We start from the raw sequence: 27,708 nt of genomic DNA, 5'->3' as shown, positions 1-27,708 counted from the left end.
TTGAAAGCAGTTCAGATGGATCTACGCATACAGACCCACACAGAGTCCTAGAATTCAATACACATCTAGAATGCTGCAGTTTGGAACTATTTAGGGCTCATTTCTTTTTCAAAATCCTATCAGCATGCAACAGACAGAGAACTGTTGCTATCTAAAATTTCCATACGATTGTCATTTTTAAATCGGAGGCACCTCAGTTATCTGAGAGATGCAGGAAGTCAGTGACTGGGTAATTAGGGCTACAGAGGTTTGATTTATGAAGAAACATTAAAGAGAAGAGTATAAATATGGTGTCTCAGTCAAGGAGATGTGAAGCATGGATTTTAAAGTAGCTTAAAACCAAACTACAGGATGTGTCTTGTCACATGGAAGGTGATTCAAGGGACTGGAGGAATGGGCTCACAGCTACACAATACATTCTGAAGCTTTGTAAAGATTGTCAGGGTTGGTTCCAAGGGAAAGGAAAGAATTCCCATGAGACTGGATACTCAGATATGGACCAGAGGAGTAATCCTCACTGGCACAGCTGCTGGACTTCCACCACGAAAGAATTCCCTTTTGCCTGTGCTCCGGTGGACACTGACCCCACCTGACATGGACACCAAGCTGGTGTTTTATTCCCAGACAGCAGAATTATTCAGGTTTCTTGTTCCCTTGGCACTTAAACATCCTGGCATTTTCAGGGGAATGTCTTTGCTCAATCCAGGAGCAGCTGTCCTTAACTGAAAAACCAGAGAACCTTAGAGTGGCTAACACGTGGGAGAAGGAAGGGGAAAAATCAGGACAGACATCATAATTTACTTATTTAGGCAGATATCATTGTTAGGAAAACATTAATCTGCTTAAATTTCAACACCTAAACAATCCATCTTGCATAATTATGGCAGGAGAGCACACTGCAAACATTGCTGCCCAGTTAAATTGGTGCTGTCAGCCAGACCCAATTGCTGGTGCCTCTGCAGTGCCAAGTTCTGCAGAGAGCCCCTCTGCAGCACTAAAGGGATATTATCTTCAAAGAAAAGGCATCTTTTTGCATCCTCATCTCTTCTACATTGCTCCTCTACTAAAAAAATAGTTGTTTTAATACAAAAATGTCAAAATCTTATACTGTGGTACCACCTTGTGGCAGCTTTACAGATCTCTCTGTTGGCATTAAGACTGAATGACTTTTTAAAATTAAATTAGAACAGTTAGCATTTGGTCTCATTAGAGTTTTGAGCTGTGTTCTGAACCATCTGCATCCTTCTATTAATTAGAACACCTGACATTTGAAGACAATTTTAAATGTATTCCAGTGAATACTGGATATCAATGTTCCAACACTATGTAAAAACATTTATAGAGACATAGAAGCCTCTTTCTGAGGCACCACGGTGGGAGAAGACACCAGGCTTGTCTGTCAGGTAGGACTGACAGCTCAGGAAGCTGCTGAGAGACTGCAGGTATCAGCAACACAAGAGGCAACCAACAGAGGAGCCCACGTTGCCCCTACAGTCTCACAGCTTTGCAAGGAGAAGGAAGCCAGTATGAGGTACAGAGGGAAGACACAAACAAGACAGCAGCTTCTGCTCTCATGATGAAAATTAGAGGATTGCATGGAAAGCTCTGGAAGGTGAACAGATGTGTAACTGAGCTTCCATGGTAAATATGATCTTTTGGAAAGCAAAACACAGAAATCCAGATACTGCTAAGCTAACTGGAGGCACCAGACTGAAAAAGCATTTATTTTAGCTGGCCTGGCTGAGCCAGCAGCTAATTAGCTCATCTGTACTCTCCTGCTTTTGCGTCCTTTTAGAGACTCCAAAGTGTAACAAACAATACTGTTTCCAGGACCTTTTGGGTTGCCCCTCCCACAGCCATCTTTAGCCTTCTTTTACACAGCACTGCAGGAAATGAGATTTCTTCCCTTAAACAAGATGAACCATCTGTTTACACTTTGTGCTTTGGTTGAAGACTGTCTCAGGGTATTGAAGTTTAGGGACAAATTCATCTCTTACAGCTTTGACTGATTTGAAAACACAGAGCAGGAAGGAGAACTTCTTGTGTTTGAAAACAGGAATTCACAAGTTGTTTATTATGTGTATAGGGAAGCTCTGTGTCTTTTCAAATTAATGCTTCAAATATGAAGCAGATTGCCACATCCCAGCTTAAACTCAGGTGTGCTTCTGTTTCATTCACACCAGTAAGCATAAGTTTAGTGTAAAAAACCCCTAAAACTGGCACAGAAATCAGGCACGAATGACCAAATTTGAAGCAAAGGTTTTTGTCTCCGTGAGAGCTGGTTCTCCATCATCCTGCTTTTCCATTCCCAGCTGAAGTCCCAAGGGAGAAGCACTGGGATTGTGCATTGCAGCTATTGATTAAGGTTAGCGATGAAATATGAAAATACCAAATGGTTATGGGTTTGGTACAGCATGAGACTAAAACACAAAGTAAGAGAAGAAGAGAACAAAAGCTCTTACATCCTCTCACGAACATTCTCTGTGTAGGTACCTTCCTGTCACACTTTCTAATCTCTCCAACCTCGTGCCTGTGTTACCTCTCTGCCTCAGATTTAAAGAGATCACAAAAGAGTGCCAAGGTGGCCATTAGAGGAGTAAACCTCCTTTCTCCTGAAGCACCCAGATGGATACCGGCTCGTGCCAGAATAATCAGATGTGTACTTTTTGACTATTTCTCTCACTTTTAGAAGCTGCCCTTTGAAGGCTCACACCACCGTGTTCCCAGTGTCCCAGGCTGTTACAGCAGTAAAACATTTTTCCACTAAGGAGGCACTCACGTACCTGGGACTCGTGGTTTTCAAACTCTCCTGCATACTCTATAAGGCAATGTTGATTGTGACCTGTCAAATAATCTCCCAAAATATACATCATTTATGGGAGCTATAAGCCTGTGCCTTGTGCTACATTAAATAACTCATAACTCATGGCAAGAGAGACAGCAGAAAGGGAAGATATATCGAGCTAATTAAAGGAAGGTTTCTTAAACAGTGTCTTTAACCTCTACACACTATGCACCCATTTATCACTCTGTGCTTGCAACAGACCACGTCACATGTCCTCTCCTCAGGAAAGAAGGCCAATTCAGAAAGTGTTTAAACATGTGCTCACCTCCCAGCTGCTGAGCAGAAAGTCAATTCTCACTGAAGAAGCCTGAGGAAGAGCGAGAGAACATTTTGAGAAAACACAGCATTTTTGGGTTGGTTTTTTCCCATGCTACAGACTGGGCTGAATACTGTCTCAGTAGGTTGGATAAGGAAGCTGTAAAACACTATGCACAAACCATCTGCAAAGTGGGGCATAGAAAGGTGGCAGGGACACTGAGATATTTTATCAGATATTGCTGTAATGGAGAATATTTTTGGCTCTCAACTTATTTGTATCTCATTTGTCAGCAAGAACCTGAAAAGTTCAGATCCTGGAATACGAATGAACAGTCTGAAAAAATTTCTGTTCCTGAATGTCAAGGCCAGGATTTTTCAACAAAAGCTTTTTGATGGGAAAATGATGAGTGAACCCCCAGACTTTGTAACATACTTAAAAATGTATGTTACAAAAGGGCTATCCTGAGATTTTTTCAGGTTAAGTTTGGAGAGGAAAGAACAAGAATAAAAATAATTTTCATCATGACTGCAATATTTCCTCCCTCTTTTGGAAATAACCAGAGATAACAAACTAAGCTGGGATGTGTGGAGGTGCAACAGAGCCCAGGACAGCTATCTCAAGTCTCCCTCACTCCAGCTACTGCTTATCTTGTGACTAACTGGTACCTGTCTGAGTGGTGTGGGTTCCTCTGTGAACACACTTTCATTCCTGGCTTGGGATTTTTTTTACACCAAACCCTTTGTCCCCCAACTTCCCATTGCCCCCTCTTGCCTTTTTCCTTGATTTGGAGCACTTTGGTTTTTGAGGTCCTGGTGATGCGGTCCCATGCCTGGCTCTGCCCACAGAGGCTGAATGTTACTCAGCCTGGGGGTGGACTTGTGGCCTCATGTGCTTTTTTTGGTTTGTCTGCCTTGGGGGAGGGTGATGGAGATAGCACTCTGGCCCACACTTGTGCCTCTCCATCTATATATAGATGTATACTTGTGATATTTCCACAACTGTAGGGTTTAAGGGCCATCTCACAAAACCAGAAAGAAGGTGGTGACTTGCATGGAAAGTTTGTTCCAACGTGCCCAGCTCTTCTGCAGGCTTGAGTCATCCTGGAGTGTTCTCCTCCTCACCACTCCTCACCTGCCCATCCTGGCCCAGGCAGGGGCACAATCCCCTTTGCTGCTCAAAGACATCTCCTTCCCAGTCCAGGAAAAAATATCTAACTACACCATTTGCAACACCCTTTTTAACAAGCTGATGTGAGAACCCAGAGGCCAGGGCAACCTCTTTTCTCTATGGAAATTGGTGCCTTCTATTCTTAGCATGACAAAGTCTCACCCTGCTTCCACCCACCACCTCACCCTTACATAAGGTTCCATTCCTTGCACCCACAACCCTTCACACCTTCTCTCCCTGCTGCCTTGCAGACCTCTGGCAAGGCAATAGCAGCAGGGGAGTCAGAGACACACTGGGGCCTCATTGACCTAAGTCACTCAAGCACAGGCACAAAAATAAAACAAACACCAAATTGACCAAATTTAAAGGGACACAACAAACAGTAGTTTGTAGAAAAGTGGGCTCAGACAAGCCTAAAGGTTTTTTCAAAAACTTAAAGGTTTGTATTAGTTACCAGCAGAGGACAGCAAGGCTTTATACATGCAGAGAGGCTGATTTGCTTCTCTGCTCTGGGAGAAGTGACTGGTCAGTGTTCAGATACCCTTAGGCAAAGGCTTCCAAAGAGAACGAGTCAAGAGTGTACATAAAAGTGCTCCAGAAGCAAAAACCTCTTGAGAAATGATGGAGCCATCCACTTGGCACAGCTATTACATCATCTGGATACTGAAAGCCTCAGTTCTTAATCCTGTTTGCCTTCAGTGCTCAAATTCAGCCAGAACTGTGGGATAACAACAATAAACACCCGGAGTACAGATCATAAGGCCCAATCTTGGATTAGAAAGACAACATCCTATTTTACATCACCAAAAGTGTCCAGGAGGATAATTATTTTTTATTTACTAAAGCTATTTAGTGCTATTTTACATTCTGAATGGGTTCCTACTTGCCCTTAGTTGCTATTTCAGAAGGGCAGAAACTGCAAGTTCAATGTCACAGCTGACAACCCTGTACCTTCAAAATTTTAGGGTACTTGGCAGTGACAGTATGAACCTATATTTAGGCAGCTGCCTCACACTCTCTGGCTCTTGGGATGAGGAAGAAATTTTGAAATGCATGCAGTAATTTTTGATCATAGCTCCTTTTCCATGACTTCATATTCCACAAGACTAAATGACACTTTATCACCCAGGAATGACAACATTTACATAGTCCCCCATCACAAATTAACAAAAACCTCTATTGTGTCTTTAAAAATCAGGACAAGAGATTTCTTCTTTAAAAGACATGGGGAAATCAAGGGTTCTTCTTTTCAACCTTGGCAAATAAGGAGCATCCTTTTTCAAACACTCTCAATAAGACATTTTAACTTTGTTAAAAATATTTTCTGAAAATATGAACTACTTTGTAAAAATCTCAAAATATGGAAAAATGAATGAGAACATCCCCAAATGCAATACAGCATATGTATGTGCACTCCAAATGTGATTATGGAATTCACTTTTGTACTTTGATTATTCATGCAGAGAGACATTAACATCCTTGCATATCAAGTGGGACATAAACACCATTCTTAGTTTTGATCTCCATGTGTTAAAACCATCACTTCCAAATTTAAAAGACTTACAAAAAGAACCAGAATTGGGGCCCAGTAATCTCCTTACCAATAAAGAAACAAAGAAATTAAATCAATTTAATTTGTCATGGAACAGATCAACAAATGACGTGATCATAGCCTATAACAGAAATACAAAAAACAGGACCAGTTCAAACTAGAATGAGACACTGTTTAATGACAAGACCATGTTAAGATACAGTAGACTGGTGCTAAGCTTTAAGTCCAAATTGGATAGCATTCTAAAGAATGTTTTACTTGCACACAGTTGTAAAGCTTTTATTTTGCAGCATGTCAAACTAGGTCATCTAGGTCTTTTAGGGGTTTAAAAACCTTTGAATCTACTATATGAATTTATTTTGTAGGTATTTTTTAGCCCTTTAATCTTGTCAACACTTTTATTGAGAATATGACATCTAGTCTCACTGTACTATAAATCCCATGAATCTCAGAGCTCCTCACATGGACTTCAGCATTAGCAGGACTAGTTGCTAGTTTATTGCTATTCACAAGGTACATTAAGTTGCAGCATTGTGCCTGTCATCTGTTTTCCCCTGAGTACCTCTTTCTTCATGCAAGCTGAATGTACCAAAATTAATCAAATAACGCTCAAAAAGAGAGAACACAGAACACCCTGGCTGTTGGACATTCATTCTATGATATGTACTGGTTGCTATTAACACCCAGAAACAGTCTTAAGCTTCTGGCAGCTGTATTGTTTCATTGTCAGCAGGATTTGTAAGAACATGAAAATCATGCCAATGATTCATGGCCTTGGTTAGGGAGCATTTCTTGGGAGCATTTTTGCAGCTCCCAGTGAATTCAGTTGAAGGGCTGAGGGCTGAACAACTACAGACACCGAACCAGAGGATTTTATTTCTTAGAGACTTCATCTTATCTTGCCCTTATTATCAGGAGTGTGAAATTAAACTACAGCACTAATATAAAAGTCCAGAAAGATGACCAGGTTATGATGCATTTAAAATGGAAGGGAACACATATGAATGCATCTAAATTCTACAAGTTCACTTACAGTTGGAGTCATAGCTCTCTGAACCAGGACAGTCTGTCCCCATTGTGTCTAATTTAAAAACTCCAAGTCATAAATATCAAAAATGACTAGAATTTCCTTTAAACTTTTATGTAGTCTTGTCCAAGGCAAAATTTAATAAATCTGATTGCATCTACACATATTTATAAGACTAAAACCTGTGTCAGTTTAGTGTGCTGAGCACCTTTTCTCTTTTCTCAGCCACTGGTATTCCCAGGGGCAGATGTTTCACAGGTACTTCTGCAAGTCTGCCCATAGCAAATGCTTTATTCCCTTCCCTGGGGTTTGGTGCATGGCGAACATTACAGAAAGGGGAAGCAGAGAAATTCCAAGGCCTCTGTGACTTAGTGAATATGTATTTTTTACACCTTTCCATACTTCTGTGGGGAGGGAGGCATTAGCTTTCAAAGTCCAAGAACTCATACTGCAGTGTTTTGATCTAATTATCTTTTTCTTGGAATTACTGATTTGTGTGAACACTCAAAATGTATTGACCAGTCTAAAATATTTCCTTTTATAGTCTTGTATAAATATTCTCCAAAAGATGTCACTTTTCCCAGAAAAAAGTGTAGGTGGAAGTAGATAGGGGTCTGTAGATGGAAGCCTTTGTGGGGCAGTGGCAAATATTTGCTTCATTTTTTGATAGGAGTAAAATCCCCTTAATCCTTTGTCTACAGATTTTCTTTGTTTTTTCATTAACTATTTTTATTAAAATGGTTCACTTTCCAAAACATTTGTTCCCACAATGAGTGGTATTAGGGGGACTTCATGATTTTTTTTGGCAAATATCAGTCAGGTAAAAAAACCAAACCAAATAAACCTAACCCTCTTCACTCTCTCCACAGTCCAAACAGACAAAACTCACATCACACTGTACAACTAAATGTCACATACACTGGAATCACAGAAGTTTAAATTAAAAATTGATCGGTCCTACTTTCTTTGGTAAATTGTCTTTTGTGTTCATGAATCCCAATTACATGATTGAGCTTGGGCTCATAGTCAGAATACCATAATTGATGCATTTTAAAGAAACGTCATTTAAATATAATAAAGATCTTTCCTTCAGTGTCAGGCTTAACATCTACTTCATCCTCAGATTCAAACACTAGAATAAGTGAGGTAGACATTTAGTAGACCAGGTCTTTAAGATATCTTAGAACCCTTTTTCTCAGGATTAACTGCTGTAATATTTGTTAAAGTCAGTCATTAAAAATTGAATTACATACTGAAAATACACACTCTTTAGTATCTAGGATGAACTACAGTCCACCACACTATTAATAAAATGACTTACAACGTAATTGAAGAAAAGATTACATCTTTTGGTCTTATGAAGGTCTATTGGTGTGGACATATGCTGTCACTTTATTCATGTAAAGGGCAGGGGTTTATAAATATCGATGTAATAAATAAATGGATTTATTTGATGCATTCAGTTAGATAAATAAATAGTTTGGATGAGCAAACCCTGGTTTGGTCATACGAGGGGACGGCGGTGGGCAGCATGGGCTGGCTCTGTCTGGCAGCAGCTGGTGCTTCCGTGGGACGTGTGCCTCCAACGCACTGCCTCAGACTTCTGCTCCCCAGTTTCCTTTTTCCTGCCCCCTGCAATGGGGCTGGGTGGAAGCTGTCTGCTTTCGTTTTAAAAGACTGACTAATCAGCCAGGGACTCTCTTACTCATTGCACTCGATGCTTGTAACCTCATGGTGAGATTTATAAAAAAGCTCTGCAGGCAGAAGAGCCTCCAGGAGCTCTCTGATGTTCTGCTTTACTGATGGGACATGGCAACAGCATGGAGGAAGCACAGGCCCCCACATTCACTTCTTGAATAAGGCAGGAGAGGGTGCAAATTAAGGAAAGCAACTATACTCATGTTTTAAGTTAGAAAAGGAAACAAGGAAGGAAAGAAAAATAGCACTTTTGTGTTTATAATTATCTAAGGAGCAATAAAGCAAAGAGAGAAAACACACTTTAAAAGATATTCCCAAAATCAAGGTACAGGAGTGGATAGTGAGCTGCGATGCAGGGTCTGTCAGTCTGAGGCTGCCTAAAGTCTTCAAAACATCCAGTCAAACCCAGGCCAAGTACCTTTGCAACCTCACAATTCACTTCAGATCCACATTAAGTTGAATTAATAGCCTTTTAAGCTCAGCATTCCTGTTCCAGGCTAGACATCTATATCCTGAACAATACCAGCTCAGAGCCTGGGGGTTGTGTGAAATGCAGACATCCAAATATGCTGATAGTAAAACTCAAAACTGGTCTTTGCTTACATTAAACCATGCCAAGGTTCATTTTACATTTTCTCCTTAACAAGTTTCTTGTTGGATCTGCATTGTTCAACTACCTGCAGCACAGCTGCTAAACCCCACACAAATCCTCTTCCTCCAATTTCTATTCTTGCCCCTTAGCTTATGGATAGCCAGTACGGGTGTAAGCACTTTCTAGCTTTTCATTCCTGTATACAAATGATGCCACGTTCTGCCTTCCTTGCAGTGGTGTACAGGATCTAGGGCTGTGCCTCCATTCCCAGACACAAGGTGGGAAGACAAGTTCCTCCCTGGCTCACAGGAGAAACATCCCATGCTTGTAAAAGGAGCTCTCCAGTGTCTAAGGTGTATGGAAACAGGGCCAGGATGGCAAATTGTTACCTGCTAAGTTAGAGAAAAAATTGGTTCCTTTTTATGCCACCAATAAAAATTGATAATTGTTGAAGAGCTTAAAACCCCCTCCCCTGTAAGTGAATAAAGTGGCAACACATGCTTACACCCTGCTACTCTAAATTTAATTTTTCCTCAATATAACATCGCTATTCTATTTTTCAAACCTCTACTAACAATGACAGCATTGGCTGGTTGTTGTTTATTTTTTTTCCTCTCTGCTATTACTTGAGAGACTGAATTATTTTTGTGAATTCTCAGAAAAGGACCACTGGAAGACTACTACTGAGTTCACACAGTCCCTTTATATCTTCTACAGCCTCTGGAAAGCTTATTTAATAAACTCAGTAGGGAGGACAGAAATTAAACGGAACAAGAAGCGACATCTCCTTCCCTCATTTTACTGGTGTCAAAAAAAGATCAAAGACTCCATTCCGTGGCCCACACAGTGGTGTATTGACACCTGACACCCCCCATGTAACATAGGATCTTCACTCAGCACTTCAGGAGAGCACAGGGCTGCCCCAGACGCTGGGTCACACTTGCCAGTGCTGCCCAGACTTTCCAGACACCCTGCCCCAGTGACTGATGAGAACCCAGCAAGAGCAACTTTTGCTCTAACTCACACAGGAAATCCATGGTAGCCACAGGAATCAGACCCAGCTTACTCAAGTTTCAGCCCAGAACTATGTGACCTCTGGTACTGCTGCAATGAAACTTGTTTAAGCAGATCACCCCTTTCTGGTGGTGAGAAACTGCATTTGTTTTACACATAGGCTCTAACACCGAAAGCCTCACACTCTATCTTCTAATCACTTCAACACCACTTCTCAGCTATTTTTGTACCCAACAGTTGATCTATTCCATCATGTTCTGTTCTGTGTCATGTCCTGTTCTCACTGCTGTATCAGTAAATAATGTTGATGTGTGACCAGCACAGTGATTCAGCCCTTCTGGAGCTCTAGGTTTCCTGTGTGCAAACGTAATTCTGCAGCACACATGCAGTGTGCTCTCTGGTAGGGAAACTGGGGCCAGCAGATCGCAGGAAACCTAGCTTACAAATAAAACCAGACAAAATGAATTTGAATTCAAAATACACAATTTCCCAATCCTTTAATTATTTTGAAGGAGCAAGCTGGCCTGCTTTCTTCTCTCATGTCTGCACAAGGCTGCTTTGTCACCAATTACAAATGTCTTTAATGTGCTTTGATATTCAGGCAGGTTCACAAGGCAGTTTGTGTAAGAATCTCCACTTTTGGATACTTGTTCTTCAGAAAACTTCAAACAGATTACAATTTAAAAACGCACGGGTTCAACTTTTGCAGGCCCAAGGCACAAAGAATTTAGCACCATCTACCATTTTTAGTTTGTTTGTTTTTTTTTTTTTTTTTAAACCTGTATCAGTGCACCAGGTGTGTCTTGTGTTATGCTCAACAGTTGTCCCAAGAATATGCAAAGCACATTTTACATTGCAAATGTAGAGTGGTATACAAGTTAGGACTTAAGATCAATATCCCCCAGAACAGAGCGTCCAAACTTCTTGGCTGTAATTTTGTTAGTGTTGGGATTTTTAAAATTTTTTGAGTAAAACTTCAGCAAAATTAAAAGAAATAAAAATCTCAATTATGCAGAATATACCTCTATATAAATAGCCAACAACTAATAAGAACTCTGTGTTAAAAAAATTACACCCTTGGCAAACAGGCTGGATAGCATGTTAAAATAAGAGTGTTTGCATGGTATTACTCCAAATTGTTCCTGTTTAAGAGAAAAACCACCATTAGACAGGTTCCACAGTGATTATGGAATTACTGAGCTGGAGTTTTGATAATGAACCAGAAAAATTATCTCAAATTATGTTGAGAGAGTTTTCTCATTAATACAGGTACAACTCAAGTATTGTTTTTAAATTAGAGCTTTTTAATTAGATACACTGGAAAACTCCAGGTCTGTCTAGTAAGAATGATAAATACACTTCCTAATGCTACTGCAGCAGTATCACAGATTTCTTAGAGATCCTTTTATCTGGCTCAGAAATAAGATCCGATTTTTTCACTGTCAGGGTAAGCTCACAACAGTCACTTATTTGTACTTATAGAGCATCCTACAGTTCTGTGAATGCTGCATAAAACTTCCTCATCTGCCTCTGCAATATATTCTGCAATAAACAAATACTCAGCAGAGACCCTACCAAAGGCAGGCAGACTCATTTATGTAGAAGGAAGTAAAGAAGGGGAATGGGCCCCTGCTAAACAGGCACTGTGAGTATGTGACAGATTTTCAAGTTTATTCCAAAGAATCCCAGCACTGGGTTTGCCCTCAACCTCAGGTATGCCCTCCCTACCACATTTTGTCAGCCATTGTAGCAATGAAATCAGCTACCTTTGTAAAAGGCTGATAAACATTGCCCAGACAGAGGAAAACCACTCATTCTGAAGTGGTTTCCTTCTGCCAACCCCTGGGGAGAGCAACTCAGACGCTCTGGTGGCCACAGCTTCTCCAGGTGTTTCTGAGAGCACCACGCATGAGAGGAGGGCCTTAAAGTTCTGGCATGAACTCTGGAACAAACAGTTTTCTGCAGGCTGGGGTTTCTGTACCACTCCTGGAGCCAGGCCATGGGAACGAGATCTCACTGCCCTGCTCAGGAGACTGAGGAGTTTAAAACTGAGAGGTTTTTTATATATTCTAAAACCTCACTTCACACATCCTTGGAAAGTTTTCAATTTGGGACAGTACTGAGCTTTCATTGCTATTTTCACAGAACATGAAGCTTCAAGCTGAACTCAAAGTTAGGGAGAAAAATCAATGTGAGAGCTTTTTTTTATTACTGCCTTGTGAAAGTACAGGGTTGGGACTCATTCCACAGCACAGTAGCAGATTGGGGGAAAGTGCCCTCTCAGTCTTTCAATCCTTTGCTTTTTTCTTTTTTATCATCTCCATTGTTTGAGTCCCTCTCAGTCCTACCTCCCCCACTGCCTTTCTTAACACTGCCATTATCTTGACATTTAGAGAGAGGCTGAGCTGAATAGTCTCGAGCACTGAAGAGATGTTTCATAGAAAGAAGAGAATGAAAAGCCAAAGTTGATGGTCTAAGGGGACAAGAATCCACATAAACTACAAGTCCAAGGTGATACATAAAAATATACGCGTTTTAGGCAATTACGCTTTTTCTTCACATTGGCCCTCACTTTTTCCCTTCAAAATGCAATCAGCATATACAGTACTGGGAAATCAGTCAAGAAATCCCTACTTCTTTGCCAGTCCAAGGCATAGCACAAGTTAGGCAAAAAGGAAACAGGTGTCAGTACGAGTCACTGAAAGCAAGAAAGCAAAATTCACAGAAATTACATTTGTAGAAATAGCAGAATGGTCTGAAAACATGTTTGGTCTTGACCTGAGCCTGTCAATGGGCAGGTCAGGTAAACAGCATCCTCATTCCATCGTAAGCCATAAGCTTCATAAAATATGTAATCCATCTATTGTAGTGTTGTAAGGCCTTGGGCCAGTTTTAGGCTCTTGGGTTCAGGGGTCATAATTTTCCAGTTGTTTTGCTCTGTGACTGGAACCACATGGAGCCTTGGGCTATGCAGTTCCACAGTTCCCTAATATTTGGAATGCTCCATAGCAACCCACAGAGAGACTAAACCAGATGACAAGTGAAAGTGGTCCTGGTTATTCAATGAACGTAAGAGGAGTCAAAAGGAGGTTGGCTTATAAAATACAAATCTTGCTACAATAGCAGACAAAGCAAGTTATAAAAAGAGAATATGCAAACAGTATTCTGAGTTTCAAATGACGCAAGTTGGTGTTGTCAGGTCTCTCTTTTATTAGCAGCTGACTTTACAGGGTTATTTGCATGAGCCACAAGAACACAGAATGATGTTTTAAATGCTCATCAAGGTTTATTGTAGCTTTCTGTTTAGTGTGTTCTGCTCATACTCTCATAGAGGGCCGAAGTTAGAATGGCCCCATTATGCAGAATGTCATTTTATACATTGCACCCCTGTGCAGTAGTCATTAAACATCATTTTCCAAGCAGCAATATTTGTTTATGTGAGGGGGAAGCTGCCATATGCAAGATTCTAAGTAAAATGTAACCAAACAAAAACATTACCATAGGAAAATTTTTCCCATTGGAAATAGGCTAATAATTCATAACTGATTATTACATGAGAAATAAGTGGCAGGGCATGCCAATTCACTAGAAAAAGACAAACAAAGAAGGCAAAGCCCATTTTGTATCGATAGGAGAAATTTGATAATTAATTTTCCACTATTTATCTGTGTCCTAGGGCAAGTGAAGTCTTACTCAGCTCAGAATGGAGCTTTCTTATTTCTTACTATTGTCTTTACTTATTTTGGCCATAGATCCCAACCTGTATATTAAGAAAAGTCTAGAACACATCTTTCCCACACAAAGTTTAACAGAGCAAAAAAACAACCACAATGTAAATTTGAGTTGCCTTTGTTTGAATAACAGCAGTGAGAGGAAAGAAGTAACAACTAGAAAGAGCTTCCAAGCTGAGGGAAGTGTCTCTAAACATCACAATGAGGGGGAAATTTGGCAGCAATCAGTCCAGCTCCCCGACTTTAATTCAAACTGCATTGTTACCCAACTTAATTTTTTATTAGGAGTAAATAGCTGGGGCGTGTTATTCTTCAGTTTAGAAAAATCCCAACCAAATACAGTGAGCATCAGGACTTCAAAAGCATCAATACACATGTGAAAATAAGAATGTGACACCAAAAAACCTAAGTTACCTTCCCTTTCCTTCACTTGCTGTGGCTATTGCTACATTATGTGAGTTCATGGTAAACTGAAGGGTGCAATAAAACTCTAAACAATTCTAAGAAAATTACACCTGTGTTTCTATACAGAACAATAATAATTTTATTGCATTTTATTTTCTAACATCAACAGGTTTTGTCCTTCTGTCCATCACTGAACACAGGGTGTTCCAATTCAGCTCTTGAGTGTAAAACATGACATGATTTAAATGAAAACCAAGAATAAACTGTGTTTGAGAGGAAACTTTGTGACTTGGAAGTCACAAAGTGGCTTTTAATATGGATAAAACACACGTAAATATCTACAGATACTTCCTAACAGCTATTTATTCATCAGATCTGGTGCAAGCATTCTGGTGTTATATATCACATGTGGAAAGAGAAAAACCATTCTAATATTATGTTTAAAGGGTTGTTGGAGATAATGTCTAGTACTATATACACATATCAATACCCACACATGTTTTTACAAGTATCTACACTCTTAAAAAAGAAAAATATTTTTAGAGGTCTTTTCTTGCTTCCTTTTAGCACTTGCCTGGGCAGTGCCAGCCAGCAGAACAGGTATGTCTCTAAATGTTTGTTAGCCTGTGGTTTCCAGGCCCCACAGCTGAGGTAGAAGAACATGTACATCAGTGCCTCATGACTCTTTCAGAGTAACTCAGAACTATTATTGTCATGAAACTCAGTGGGTTCTATTTCCTGCTGCTCATATAAAACCTTCCCGCCAGATTTCGTTATCTTGCTTTGCACGGTGAATTTTTTTGTGTTCGTCTTCAAATTAATTTCAAAATTAAAGGGAAGTGGTCGCATCTATCAAAGCTCACCTGGTTTACTGACATGTACAGAACACAGTTGGTGGGGAATTCCAAACCAGGCAGCCCACACTGTAGGAATGGCAGTTTTAATTGTCTGTGGAGGAGGTCAGAGAAACAAAGCTGAAATAAGGAGTTTTCACCACAGGTGGGGAACTGGTGGGACATGGGAGTTTGGTTTTTAATAATGACACATACTAGGAAAATCCAGTCTGAGTATATGACAACTCCTCTTTTGCACAAAGGTTATATTCAGAACTTTCATCAGCCAAGGTCTGTGGGCTTCCAGATAGATAATTAACAAGGAACTGAGCAGTAGTTCAGAATTACAAGGGCCCATGTCCTGCTATTTAGATGTAAATTAGAGCAGAATCATTCCCCACATACTTTATAGAGAAAACAGATATGCAGGGACACAAAGAAGTGCATATATTTATTTCAGCAAAACTGTGGGCACGTACATAAACTCTGTTCCTAACCCTGCTAGGAGAAGGTGTGTGAAGGATCAGGCTGTTCTCAATAAAACTCAGTCACTAAAGGCTTTGTTAAGCATGCACTCATTCTTGAACACAAGTGCCAAGCACAGGCACTAGTGACATGGGTGAATACATTCAGGAACATTTGCCTTGTCACACATTTGTTTGTTTCACAAACGCAAACAAACAATTGTTTCTTACTAATAACTGTCTTTAACTAAATGGTGTATGATCCAGGAGGAGTTCTGTTTTCAAAGAACTACAGTAGACTTGCATTTTAATAACAAGCCTTTGCCCCCATTCTTCCCAGGAACGATAAGCTAGCTGCTGGAATGTCCCCAAATGCACAGAGGTGCCATCAGCTCACCAGTAGCACAGCCAGTCCAGTGCAGGCATTGCATAAAATCCTAAAGTGGTTTGGGTTGGAAGGGGCCTTGAAAGGCCACCTGGTCCAGCTCCCTGCCATAAGCTGGGACACCCTCAACTGGACCAGGTACCTCAGAGCCCTGCTCGGCCTGACCCTGAGCATTTCCAGACATCCCAGTGTTTCAGGGGGTGTCATGTGCAAGTCATACGGAAAGGAGGGAGGTTCACCAGTTGGATGGATAGGGTCTGTCCCTGTGACATAACAGAAAACTGCAAATAAAATAAATGTAAGGAAATTCAAGTCTTTCTGTTGCAAATATTCCAGTTCCATAGAACTGAAATAAAGCAGGTGAGATTCAAAGTAAATGACAGGAAATACAGCTAAACTCTCTTCCTTTCCTGGTTCATCACAAGAAGAGCTAGTTCTCAGAGATCATAATGGAAAACATGTAGCTTTTAAATCTTTATAGATTTAAATTGAGACCTCATACCTATCTTCAGTTTTCCCATTTCTTGAAGCAACTTTCTGCTACTTCGCCTATATACCAGGCAAGTATTTTCAGAGGGAGACAGAAGAAATGGTGATTTGAATGTTGCACTTCCAGTGTGTAGTTCTCATCCAAAAAAGTCAATCTGGAAACCTGTATTAATTTCTACAATTACCATTCTTTCCCAAGTAGTTCTCTTCTAACTGAATTAGACTTCTATATGCTAGCCATTATTCATTAGTTATACATAGAATCTCAGGATAAATCATGTTGGGAACAAAATGAGGAGGTTTCTGGTCCAACCCCCTCTGCTTTAAGCAGGATCAGCTATGAGCTTAGATCATATTGCTCACAGCTGTATCCAGTCTGGTCTGGAATATCTTCAAGGATGGAGACAACCCAGCACTGCAGGCTGCCTGCTCCACTGCCCTGAAGAGGGAAGATTATTTTCTGTATATCCATGATCTGGACACTGCTTCAAATTCCCTTCTATTTAGCACATGCATTCTTCCACTCCCTGTATGCTGTTGAGTTTTTTGGTTGGCATTTGAGTAGGAATTTTTTTGTTTGGGGTATTTTTTTGTTTTGGGGGTTTTTTTGGGGTTTTGTTTTATTGCAATTTTTTTGTGGTTGGTGGGTTTTTTAAATTTGTGTGGTTTTGTGGTGCTTTTTTTTGTTTGTTTGTCTGTTTGCTTGAGGTTTTGTTTTTGTTTTTGGTTTTTTGTTGTTGTTGTTGCTGTTGTTTGGGGTTTATTTTTACATCTGAGCACCATCATGAGTTCCTTGCTTTGCCAAGATATGCATCTGCTTGTTCTCCTGAGTATCAGGACAGATCCTCCTTGTGTCTTGAATGGTTTCCAGTAAAAAGGCAGTCTTTGGATGAACCCAGCCTTGTGATGTTTTTTTGTTTTTTTTTTTTTTTTTTTTTTTTTTTTTTTTTTTTTTTTTTGTTAGAGAGAGCCATATCTGGGCTGGCACTGAAGTGAAAATTCAACCAGGAAATTCATAACACCAAGTATAAAACAGACACTTAAAAGTGCAATTCTTCAGAGAATTCTTTATCAGCATAACTCCACTAAAAGCTTCAAGTAATATTTCTACTGTTTAAAAGTTCTTAAAAACATTTCTTAAATTGATATCTTGAGTTTCAGCTTGCTGTGTTCAATCACATAGTTTGTTATTATAATACTGAACTATACAGAATTTTACCATCTCAGAGAGAAAAAGCACCTGATTTTTCTCCATTAAGATTCAGATGAAGCTGAAGCCTTCAAGCTTTGAAAGCTAAGCTTGTATTATACTCACATATCACATTTCCACGCTGACAGTGGAAACTCAGCAAACTGCTTCACACCCCAGTGCCACAGGCCCTGCTCTCAGTCTGTTTTGCTTAATAAGACATGAGAAACAAGTGCTGGCTCAGTGCAGTGTGGGACTCATGAAAACGTGAGGAGATAATGAGAAATGTGTGCATTTCCCAGATGGTGAGCGATGAACGCTTCCTGCCCGACCCAACAGCAGACACAGGAAGCATCACCCTCGGCACCCAGAAGTCGCTGTACTGCAGATTTTTCACTTTTTTTTTTTTTCCCTTTCTTCATCCAGGTGTCAGCCAGTCTGGCTGAGAACCAAAAGTCCCCTGATTTCACAGAAATTCAACAGTTAATTTATTTCAGATAGAAAACCCCAGAAAGAAAAGGATCAGGTTTCTGATAAACGGTGTAAGCTTGCTACAGTCTAATTAAATGGTCATGAAAAAGAATTACTGGAGTTACTGGATATGCATGTCAGTAAAATGTGCTTTAGTATGGTGAGGAAATACACATCTAATTCCTTGCACTGACTATCATATAAATACAACCCTGAATGCCAACAACACTTATCATAAAATATTCATAACATTTTTCTGTAAAGTTAAGTTATGAAAGTTTGCAAAGATGCCATAGAAAAAATAATAACCATAAGAAAAATTTTATTCAACAAAGTTTCAAATCAAAGGCTTCCTTCCAGTAGGTAATGGTGACTTCCAACAGCCATGTGAAGCAGTCAGAGAGGCTGGGGACACAACTAAAGTCACAAAAGCTGAGAACACAGCACCCACGGAGACATTTAGAGGTTGAGACAGACAACGGAAAGACCTGTTGTCATCTCTTTACAGATCCAGTAGGCCTACAAGAATGGATGCAGGGACTGGATTGTATTTTAATCCCCATGTGATTCATAAAAACAGGGAAAACATCATTGTGTGCTCTCCACAATGACTTGGCTCCTGCCACGTTTCTCCTTCACTGTCTTGGTACAGAAAAAAACCCCCAAACTCCACAAGGTTCCCTCAGAAGCTAGGGGAAACCCTACAAAAAAAATCCCCTAAAAGCATTCTGCAGATACTTCAGAGACAGATGGGGCAATTTCGGGCTGAATTGGAATTTTGCAGGAATGTTCATGCATTGCCAATTTATAGTGAGGAAGTGAAAGAGCTAAAAACAGATTTCAGCAAAGCTCTGGTCCCTTGTCCTTCAGAGTCAGGTCTCTCATAGACCCAGTGCCACAAGACACTCTCAGGAGGTGGATCATTACTCAATGTTTAGCTTGTGGCATTCCTTGATGCAGGTTGGCATTAGGCTCCACTTATTCTTCAAATCCAGAACTCTTCCTGGATTTTGAGGAGTCTGATGCCATTCAGCCCTACTCATGCCTTACTGGCTGCAAAATTAGAACTCATTGAATTAATCAGGAACAAAATCTAACATGGGGAACATCTTAACTTCAAAAAAAAAAACCCCAAACAAATAGCCCTCAAAAAGATCCAATTCTCAATCAAATCAGTCCAACACCAAAAATGAGTCTGCTAAAACCAGTAGCAAGATTTTGATCTTGGTGGCTTCAGGATTTCTTTCCAAAAAACTTTTGCTTGTAGCAGAAATTAATTCTAAAAATAATTCATGATGGCTACCATGGCTACTCTGTTATGGTCTGACTACATAATATGAGAGAAAATGTTAACATTTCAAAATAATACCACTGCAGCTCAAAAGCACCCACCACCTTTTTTTTTTTTTCTAATGCACACTATTTCCTCTCCCACAGAAACTGCTTTCTATTTCCCTTAAGTGCTAGAGAGATGGATTATCAGTAGCTGATTTCTTTAGGTCACATAAGAGACAGATGCATTTCAGAGAAATCACTTGTTTTCACAGCTAAGCTAACGCTCAGCTATGTGATGGGCAAGGGCAGTTCTGCAGTGGGGCAGCACTGCCTGACTGGGCACTTGGGCTCAGCACAGATGGGGTCAGATTAACTCCAGGGAAGTTCGTGCTCAACAGCAAGAGTGCAGCAAAGCTGAAAATTGGCCACACATGGAAGACAACAACTTGCCTAGGCCAAAACAGAACAACCCAGAAACAAAGTGGAGCTGAAATGGAGAATGAGTGAGGGTAAGACCAGACAAGAGTGACCAAAAAGAAACAAAAAAGAAGTCAGAAGCAGAAGCTAGAAATAATTTTGACCAGCAAATGGGACTTGGAGTTCATGGAACTTTTTGCCCTCTTTGCTTTAACCGAACCTGTCCAGTGTTGAACCTTGGAAATTTTCTCACTTTTTTTCACTTTATCTCTACCAAGTGGTCTCCAGAAAGAACAGAAAATGATGCACAGAAACAGGCTGAATATTAGCAAATATTTGTAAGCATCTTCTGTGAACATAAAATTGGAGTAATTACTCATCACAAACCGACATGAAATCTGGAAAAGAGTAGAAACCAGCTGGTGACAGCCAGTTGTGGTGCTGTTCCTGCAAGAAGTTTTCTTGCGTCCTTCTACTGGACAGAATCAACTAAGACAATGCCAACCTTTTGTATCAAATAATGGGATTATTCTAATAAACCCTAAAACTGTAAGGCTTAAAATATTTTTGCAATTTCCTGTAATAATAGGAAAAGAGAACAGTTATTAAGTGAGGAAGTATTTCAAGCAGCAATTGGCTATCATGCATGAAATAGAGAAAAGTATATTTGTAGATTAAGTTTATGGGAGATGAAAAAGGCAGGTCTGTTACCAACCATCCCATGATGAAACTGAAAGAAATCCAGAAAATTAGGAGTGAAGAAGTTACATGAAAAACTTTCTGCTGTGTCAGAATATGACTATTCCTTATGGTATCATGTAAAATCCCACTAGACATTTTTGTCTACAGGAAACAAGGACAGTGACCCAATATTCAATATGGATGAATGCATATGGGTTTGAAGCTCTGTATTTTTAAAGTTTAAAGTTCAAATAAGCAGCACATTCATCACTAGAAATGTCAAGTCAGAGTATTCGGAACACCAGAATCTTGAAAACTGTAGAGAGTCAACATCTAATCCACCTGCGCGACCTAGTCCAACTCTCTCATAAAGCGGAACCACTTACCAAAGTCAGAGTTAGCAAAGACTTTTTCACTTAGGAAACTCCATGCAGGTCTCTCTCTGGTTTTTCTGTGGTCTGTAGAAGGAGAATGCTCCAGCAATAAAACAAAAATTCTTCCCAGCCCTATGAATCTTACAGTTCCTCTTTTCCCTCTCACTTCAATGGTACACGTACCTCAGTCTCATGGACAGGTTTTCCCATTGTTGAGATTGGGAAATTTGCACTGGGCTTTACAAGTAAAACCTTAAAGATGAGTAGGTTTGCATAAAAGAGTGAATCAGAGTCAGTGAAATATTCCATTGAGAAAAAAAGGATACCTGAAGATCAAAGTTACTCAGAGGAAGAAAGGATTTGTTCACAATATAGGAAAAAAGGGACTGATAATCATGGTCCCACATTGATATGTCTGCTAATGGATACAGTAGGCTTTGCAGAGTTTGAGCAGCATTTACAGGAAGGCAGGAGGATATTGGGACTTTACATTGTCTTTACACTTTCTAGGACCCTAAGCTAGGAGTTTATGTGCCAAATGTTCATCCTTTCTCCAAAACAGACACTCACTACACCCAGTCTTCTTTCTTCATTTGTACATTTCTACATGTACCCTCTTGCATGAATCATTACACATGTTTACAAATAGATCTGGCTTAGGTTAAACCAGAGAGGCAGCACTGATTTTTTTTTTTTTTACTGAATTTGTCCAGGGATAAGGAGAGCAAGCAGCAATGCAGAGATTGGGGTTTAGTGATGTGGAATACTGGAGAGGACTCCCCAGTGTGTTAAGAGCATTATTAATTTGGGATATGAGAACAGCAGAACATAAGGACATCAGCTAATTCCAGGTGGTCTGCTTGGCAGGCACAACTTTTTCCTCATTCACAGCGTAGTATTCAACCTATTCCTACTTCACTTGTGACTGTATTTGAACCCAGTAGCACCAAGACTGCAAAGCAAAGGTTACCACCTCCCCTAGGGTCCAGTGGTATGGTATCTCTGCAAGCAACAAGTCACCTAAGAGTTATCCCATACTACCACTGGCCTCCTCCAACAAATAAAGTACCTGGAAAGCAATTCAAGTATTGTGTGACCTGGAAAGCAATTCAAATGCTGTGGGACGGCAGCATTACCCTGATGCAAATTACAAGAATGCTGTTTTACCTTTATTCAAGACAATATTTATTGCAAGAAGGTGAAGTGCAATGAGACTCAGTAGCATGAGAATTCCTTTCTACAGGAAGGACTGACTCAGAACCTGTTGCATGCATTGATATGTTTAACAAATCCCAAAGTTAAAGACAGTAATTTAATTTTAAATGGAGAAAAGACAATCCTCATCTAGTAAATGAACTGTCAACAGCCCATCATTGATAACAGGTACAAAAAAGCAAGCCATCCTGTACCCTCACTCTCACAGAACTTCACTGGTCATTACTTATAATGACCGGCTGCTATGAGTTGAAGACATTGCCCTACTTTTAGCCTGAGGCTACAGAGCTCAGGGAGATGAGATGGGAAATTATTTTCCCTGATGTTTTTTAGCCTTCTGTTGCCCTCCTCTGAGAAGGGTTTGGATGCATCATCCTTCTGACCTTGCCAGCAATGGAACATCCCACCGAGGACAGCTCCTAAGTGAGGGAGCGCGATGAGACGCTGAGGGGGGCAGAACGTCAAAACCGAGCAGGTTAGATACGAAAACAAACCCGGCAATGATAATATCTCTTCCTTCCTTCCTTTTGCGCCCTGTTCTGGGGGGTAAGAGCAGTCAGTAAACACCTCTGCCCCGGCACAAAGGGCAGTGTTCACCTGGAGATAAATATTTCCTGCAGACACATTTGTGTCACTGCCAGCACTCAGCGGCCCGGCAGCCGCTGTGGTTAAACCCAGCCCGAGGCTGGCGGTCTGTCCCCCGAGGCTGGCGGTCTGTCCTCGCACATCTGTCTGCAGGCGGCTCTCGGGCTCCCAGCCCTTGGCACCGCAGCTCCAGAGGAAGCTGGGGATGTGTCAGCAGTTATCACCGTCATATGCAGCCCTGCGCACATCATTCACGAGCTATTCATAAGTAATCAAAGTTGCCCACGTTATTTAGTAAAAAAAAAAAAAAAAGAAAAAAAAAGAAAAAAAAACAACAAAAAAAAAAAGGAAAAAAAAGGGAAAAAAATTTGAAACATCACAGAAAAAAAGAACCCAAGCAAACTAGCAGAAGTTGAGATGCTCAGGGGCCAGATTAAGTATTTCAACGTCTAAATCACCACCCTGGACAGACAGAGAGTTATGCTTAATTCTTTGTCTTTATATCCATGGCTGCTTTTATGCAGTGGAGTTTAAGTATGTACAAACAATTCACACCTCCCTCAAACAGCTTGTAATATTCACACTGTGTTTACAACAACAGCTCTAACCTAATTAATATTTATACATGCCAAGACACTTAAAATTAGGGAGGTATTCCTGAAATATGGCATTGTGCTTCCTAAGAACCTGACTTGCAAAAATTAAACTAAATTAAATAAGTTCTTGCTGCTTCAAAACCCCTTCCTGAGAAAACCACATCGAAATATTTTCACACAGCTTGTCCAACCAAACCTGTCTAAGGTAATGTTCTAGTCTGAAGAGCAACAGGGGACTTGCAAACAGGATGTTGCATATAGAGCTTTATTACTGGGCTATGTTAAAGTACCTTTCCCTTGTCTTCTGCTGAGCCCACCTAACCAACTAACAAGTATGAAATTGCAGGACACAGGCATGCAACAAGTGAATTTTGTCAAGAAAAAACTGCAGTATTTGCAGTTCTGTTGATCAAACCAAAAAATACTTCTGACTTGCAAGTACCCATCAGAAAGGGACAAGAATTCAAAGTTCTAGAGGGTTTTGTTGGTGTTTTTTTTTTTTTTTTTTGTAACAGACATACACAGTGACACATAACAACCCCAAAGCAATTCAGCCTCATCTGGTATAACCTCAACCACGAGACACTGCTGTCTGTTTTTTTTCTCAAAAAAGACTCACGTCACTGAGCACTGAAAGGGGAACTTCCAGAGTTTGTGATGAAGACACATGATAAACAGCTCTGCTCACCCCAGCTCCCAGGGCTGCCTGCGTCAATAAAAGGCAGCAGCAGAGGCAGGGAGCTGTCTCTTGGGGCTGGAGGATCCTCATGGCCAGAGGTGCTTCACGTTAGAGCCAAGGAAAATGCCTGGATTCTTTTTCTCTCATAACAACATGACTGAATTAAATGGAAAAGAAGATTGCAAGCTTGCAAAAGGCAAAGTCCATAAAAAGAAGCAAAAGGCTTTGTAAGTATATACAGCTTAGTATAAAACTTAATGTATTAGAAGTGCAAATAACAATCTAGTAATTTTGGAGATTAAGAATTAGCGCTGCGGTTCAGGCGAAATGAACAAAACCTGCTCAAAGCCCAGGACTGCAACATCATTTTAAGAAGCTTGAGCTGAGGCATAGCAATTAATTGATTGATTTAAGTAATCCAAAACAGAATTTGGATACAGTGGGGGCCCTCAGTGTTTTTTTAAAAACTACTTGGATATGTAACTTCCCAGACTTCAGTCATAGAATGGAGCTGTCTCTGAAAGTTTGAAGAAAATTTAAATAGAAGTTAAGTGCTACTGCAATTCTAATGGATTAAAAAATGTCTGTTCATTGTTTCAGTGGTGCAGATCTCAAAAGTTATTTGAAGTGCATGGTGCCACATATTGAATCTGGGATCAAGACTTCCAGCTCTAGAAATGTCATGTAAGTGCAGAAATCCATAGAGTTATAAAATACAATCATAGCTAGATTAGTGCATAGTAAATTACTTAATCTCTAAACTACTTCTAGAACAACAAATATTGTAAAAGCAAAGCATCTAGAATTTCCAAAATACAAGAGAGGTGAACATTAGTAGTTAGAAACTACTCATGGAGTTAAGGATTTTTAATTAGTGATTTGATCTGTTTGCATCGAACAGTGAGGGAGAAGACACTTCACTTAAATCCATTTTTATCAGAGGGACATTGTAACTGTTCTCTAAAGTTTTACAAGAAAAAATGCTTCTCACATAAATGAGGAGTAGGGGTATTACCATTCTTATTGCAAAAATATGGAAACAGAAGTACAGGTACAAAATAATTTTATCATAGTTACAGTAAAAGACTATTTTCCTGGGAACAAAATTCAAGATAACATCATAGTTCCAAATTTTTTCCATCTCTGATTATTTTTCTTGACATGGCTTGTCTCCAGGATCTCAGATTATGACAAAGACATAAATTTAGTAAAATACCTGGAATATAATACCTGGAATATAATAATAAATTATAAACTTTGACTCCTTCAGACATACAAACAAAACCCCATGGCTTCTTCCCTAAAGCCTTTTCTTTTTCTTGTCACCTTAGGCTTTCTGCAGAGGAAGTTATTCAGTGGTCACAGTCTTTGGAAAAGCTCTTGGCCAGCCAAAGTAAGTCTGTTACCTCAGTATGACTTGGTTCTTACCCTAAGGACAAAGTTTTATCTAATCTCACCAAACAGGCAAAGCTGTAGCATTGTATAGAGTCAAACAATGGGCAGGTACACTTCAGTTTTTTACAGCTCTGGTGTAACTTGGACACTGCTACAGCTTGGCTTCCAAGTTAGGTTGTGGGGTCTCTTTCCATTTTCAGTATAGCTATTAATCCCCAAATAGCTCATTTTGATCAGTCTTCAATCCTTGGATAATCAGTTTAATCAATTTAGGACAATCAGTTTAATCTAGAATTTTCTCTCCACTTATACCCTAAGACAATTCATTTAGGAAGGACTACAATCCATTGTTATAGGATCAGGATCCAGAGTCTAGATCTAAAACACTGAACATAATTAGGAAGACTCCCAACAGCCTTAATATTAGAATATCTGTTGTATGTTAAAGAAGCAAAGATCAGTATATTTTGGCAAGATTTTTCATCAGATTTCAATACAAATCCTGCTGCTTATTTTCTCTTCCCTGGTCACAAGTATCATACAGTAAATGATTAATTATTCATGTTGGCTTTAGGTGGCCAAGGTGTCTTTCGGGAGTTCCTGAAGTCAGAGTTCAGTGAGGAAAACATCGAGTTCTGGTTGGCTTGTGAGGATTACAAGAAAACCAAGTCTGATCACTTACATGGCAAAGCAGAGAGGATTTATGAGGAGTTTGTTCAGTCAGATGCCATTAAGCAGGTATGTATAAAGCCAGCCTGTGCAGAATTGGAAGGGAGAAGTATAGCTCCACCGAGATGCTCACACACTCACTCAGCGGCATTAGAAGACACAGACACACCTTCAGGTCCCTTCTTGAATCACAGCTACCTGCAGTGTAACATTATCAAACCCCACAAACAGTCACAGGCAGCAGGCCAGTGCTGGGAGAGCCCCCAGCAGAGCTCAGCAAGGGCCTCAGCACATGATGCTCTTCATTGAGCCAGCCCAGCCTGAGTTGCTGATGGTATTTGGAGATTCTTTGTGTTTGTGAGTGGAAGCACCACAGAACAGTTCTTGTCTTTCAAAATATGCTGACCTTCTGGAAAAATTAAAGTTCTGTATGTTGATCATATCTGAACTGGAGACATTCAACACAGGATTTCTTTTAGTAACTGGAGGTTGTTCCTGAAAGTTGAGCTGTATTAATTCTGACTCCAGAACAAACTACATTTCTATAGTGAACAACAACTTTTGTGCCTAACTGGGATACAGGTATTTGATTTGCCCCGATTTACAATTATTCTGACAATGAGCTGTCATAGAATTCTAAGGCTCCAAATGCATGTATTGACAAAGAGATATAGAAAAGAGACTACATTCAAAGTTAGGTTTTAAACCACATTTTTTTTTCTATTCCAGATCAATATTGACTATCAGATGAGGGAAGCAACAGCCAAAAAGGCTCAAGACCCAACTCACACAAGTTTTGATGAAGCCCAGAAAACAGTGTACATCCTTATGGAAAGAGATTCGTATCCCAGATTTTTAAAATCCAAATCCTACCTGAACCTTTTGAACCAACTGCAAACCAACACTTCAAAATAAAGTGTCCGAGGCATGAAGAGCCAAGTAGACTCTGTCAAACATCCTGTGAAGAGATCCTCCACAGTGGTTGGATCTTGCCAAGGAAAATCCCTGTCCAGGGAGATGCAAACAGCTGTACAGCCAACAGAATGCAGGATAAAAGCTGGTGAGGTTTTCATAAGGGTGAGAGCAGCACAGGGAGAAAATCTCCTCCTCCCACACGCCACGGAGTCAAGGCAGGATGTGGAAACCAAGGTTTGACCTGCACTATGAACACTGAACCGTGTCTTAGATCCCAAAGAACTGCTGATTGTTAGGAAGTGCAAGACTTGCAAGCTGAGCATTGGGAAAAGATTATTAAGCTCAGAAGAAAAACTAGGATGACTGACAATTTTTGGCATAACAAGAAAATGCCAAGACAATGACATCTCTTTTAAAAATCTGTGAACTGTTAATAGGTGGGAGTTCCACAATGCTGTTGTACTATGCGAATATATTCTAAATTGATGTGTCTTAAAATCTATATGGTTTAAATTATATAAGGTTTGTATAAGCTTTATTTTTATTAAGTTGGTATTCAACAGGCAGGTATGTAGCATCTTTGCTGTTTAATTTATTGAAAAATAATAAGCAACTCTTCGTTAAAATACAATTAAAATAAAGATTTATAGTGGTTTTACATCTTATTTGAAGTGATTTTTCCATTGTAGTTACTGACATATCGAAACACACAATTCCCTTCAGTCTCACTGTGCTACTACCTCTCATCTCCATATTCAAATACTAATTTTACCTTCACCACTTCTC

General features: G+C 40.0%; 1 protein-coding gene across 1 annotated transcript; it reads left to right on the top strand.

Annotated features, from left to right (window-relative positions):
- Positions 1–24,013: 24,013 nt before the first annotated feature.
- RGS1 (regulator of G protein signaling 1) lies at positions 24,014–27,335 on the top strand. The gene is made up of 5 exons (XM_005426666.1): positions 24,014–24,170; positions 24,544–24,627; positions 25,275–25,336; positions 25,913–26,076; positions 26,737–27,335. The coding sequence occupies exons 1-5, from the start codon at positions 24,067–24,069 to the stop codon at positions 26,920–26,922; spliced, it is 600 nt and encodes a 199-aa protein (XP_005426723.1). The 5' UTR covers positions 24,014–24,066; the 3' UTR covers positions 26,923–27,335.
- The last annotated feature ends 373 nt before the right edge of the window (positions 27,336–27,708 follow it).

This window comes from Geospiza fortis, unplaced genomic scaffold (assembly GCF_000277835.1).
Source record: "Geospiza fortis unplaced genomic scaffold, GeoFor_1.0 scaffold5, whole genome shotgun sequence".
Classification (NCBI taxonomy): Eukaryota; Metazoa; Chordata; class Aves; order Passeriformes; family Thraupidae; genus Geospiza; species Geospiza fortis.
The sequence above is the reverse complement of the archived record's forward strand: the minus strand, read 5'-3'. Positions and strand labels throughout refer to the sequence as shown.

What these genes read in the sequence shown, in the direction of transcription:
- RGS1 (XM_005426666.1), top strand. Translation starts at nt 24,067, where the DNA reads ATGCCTGGATTCTTTTTCTCTCATAACAACATGACTGAATTAAATGGA. An exon ending in AAAAAGAAGCAAAAGGCTTT is followed by an intron (nt 24,171 to 24,543) that starts GTAAGTATATAC and finishes TCATTGTTTCAG; the next exon opens with TGGTGCAGATCTCAAAAGTT. An exon ending in AAAGCTCTTGGCCAGCCAAA is followed by an intron (nt 25,337 to 25,912) that starts GTAAGTCTGTTA and finishes TGTTGGCTTTAG; the next exon opens with GTGGCCAAGGTGTCTTTCGG.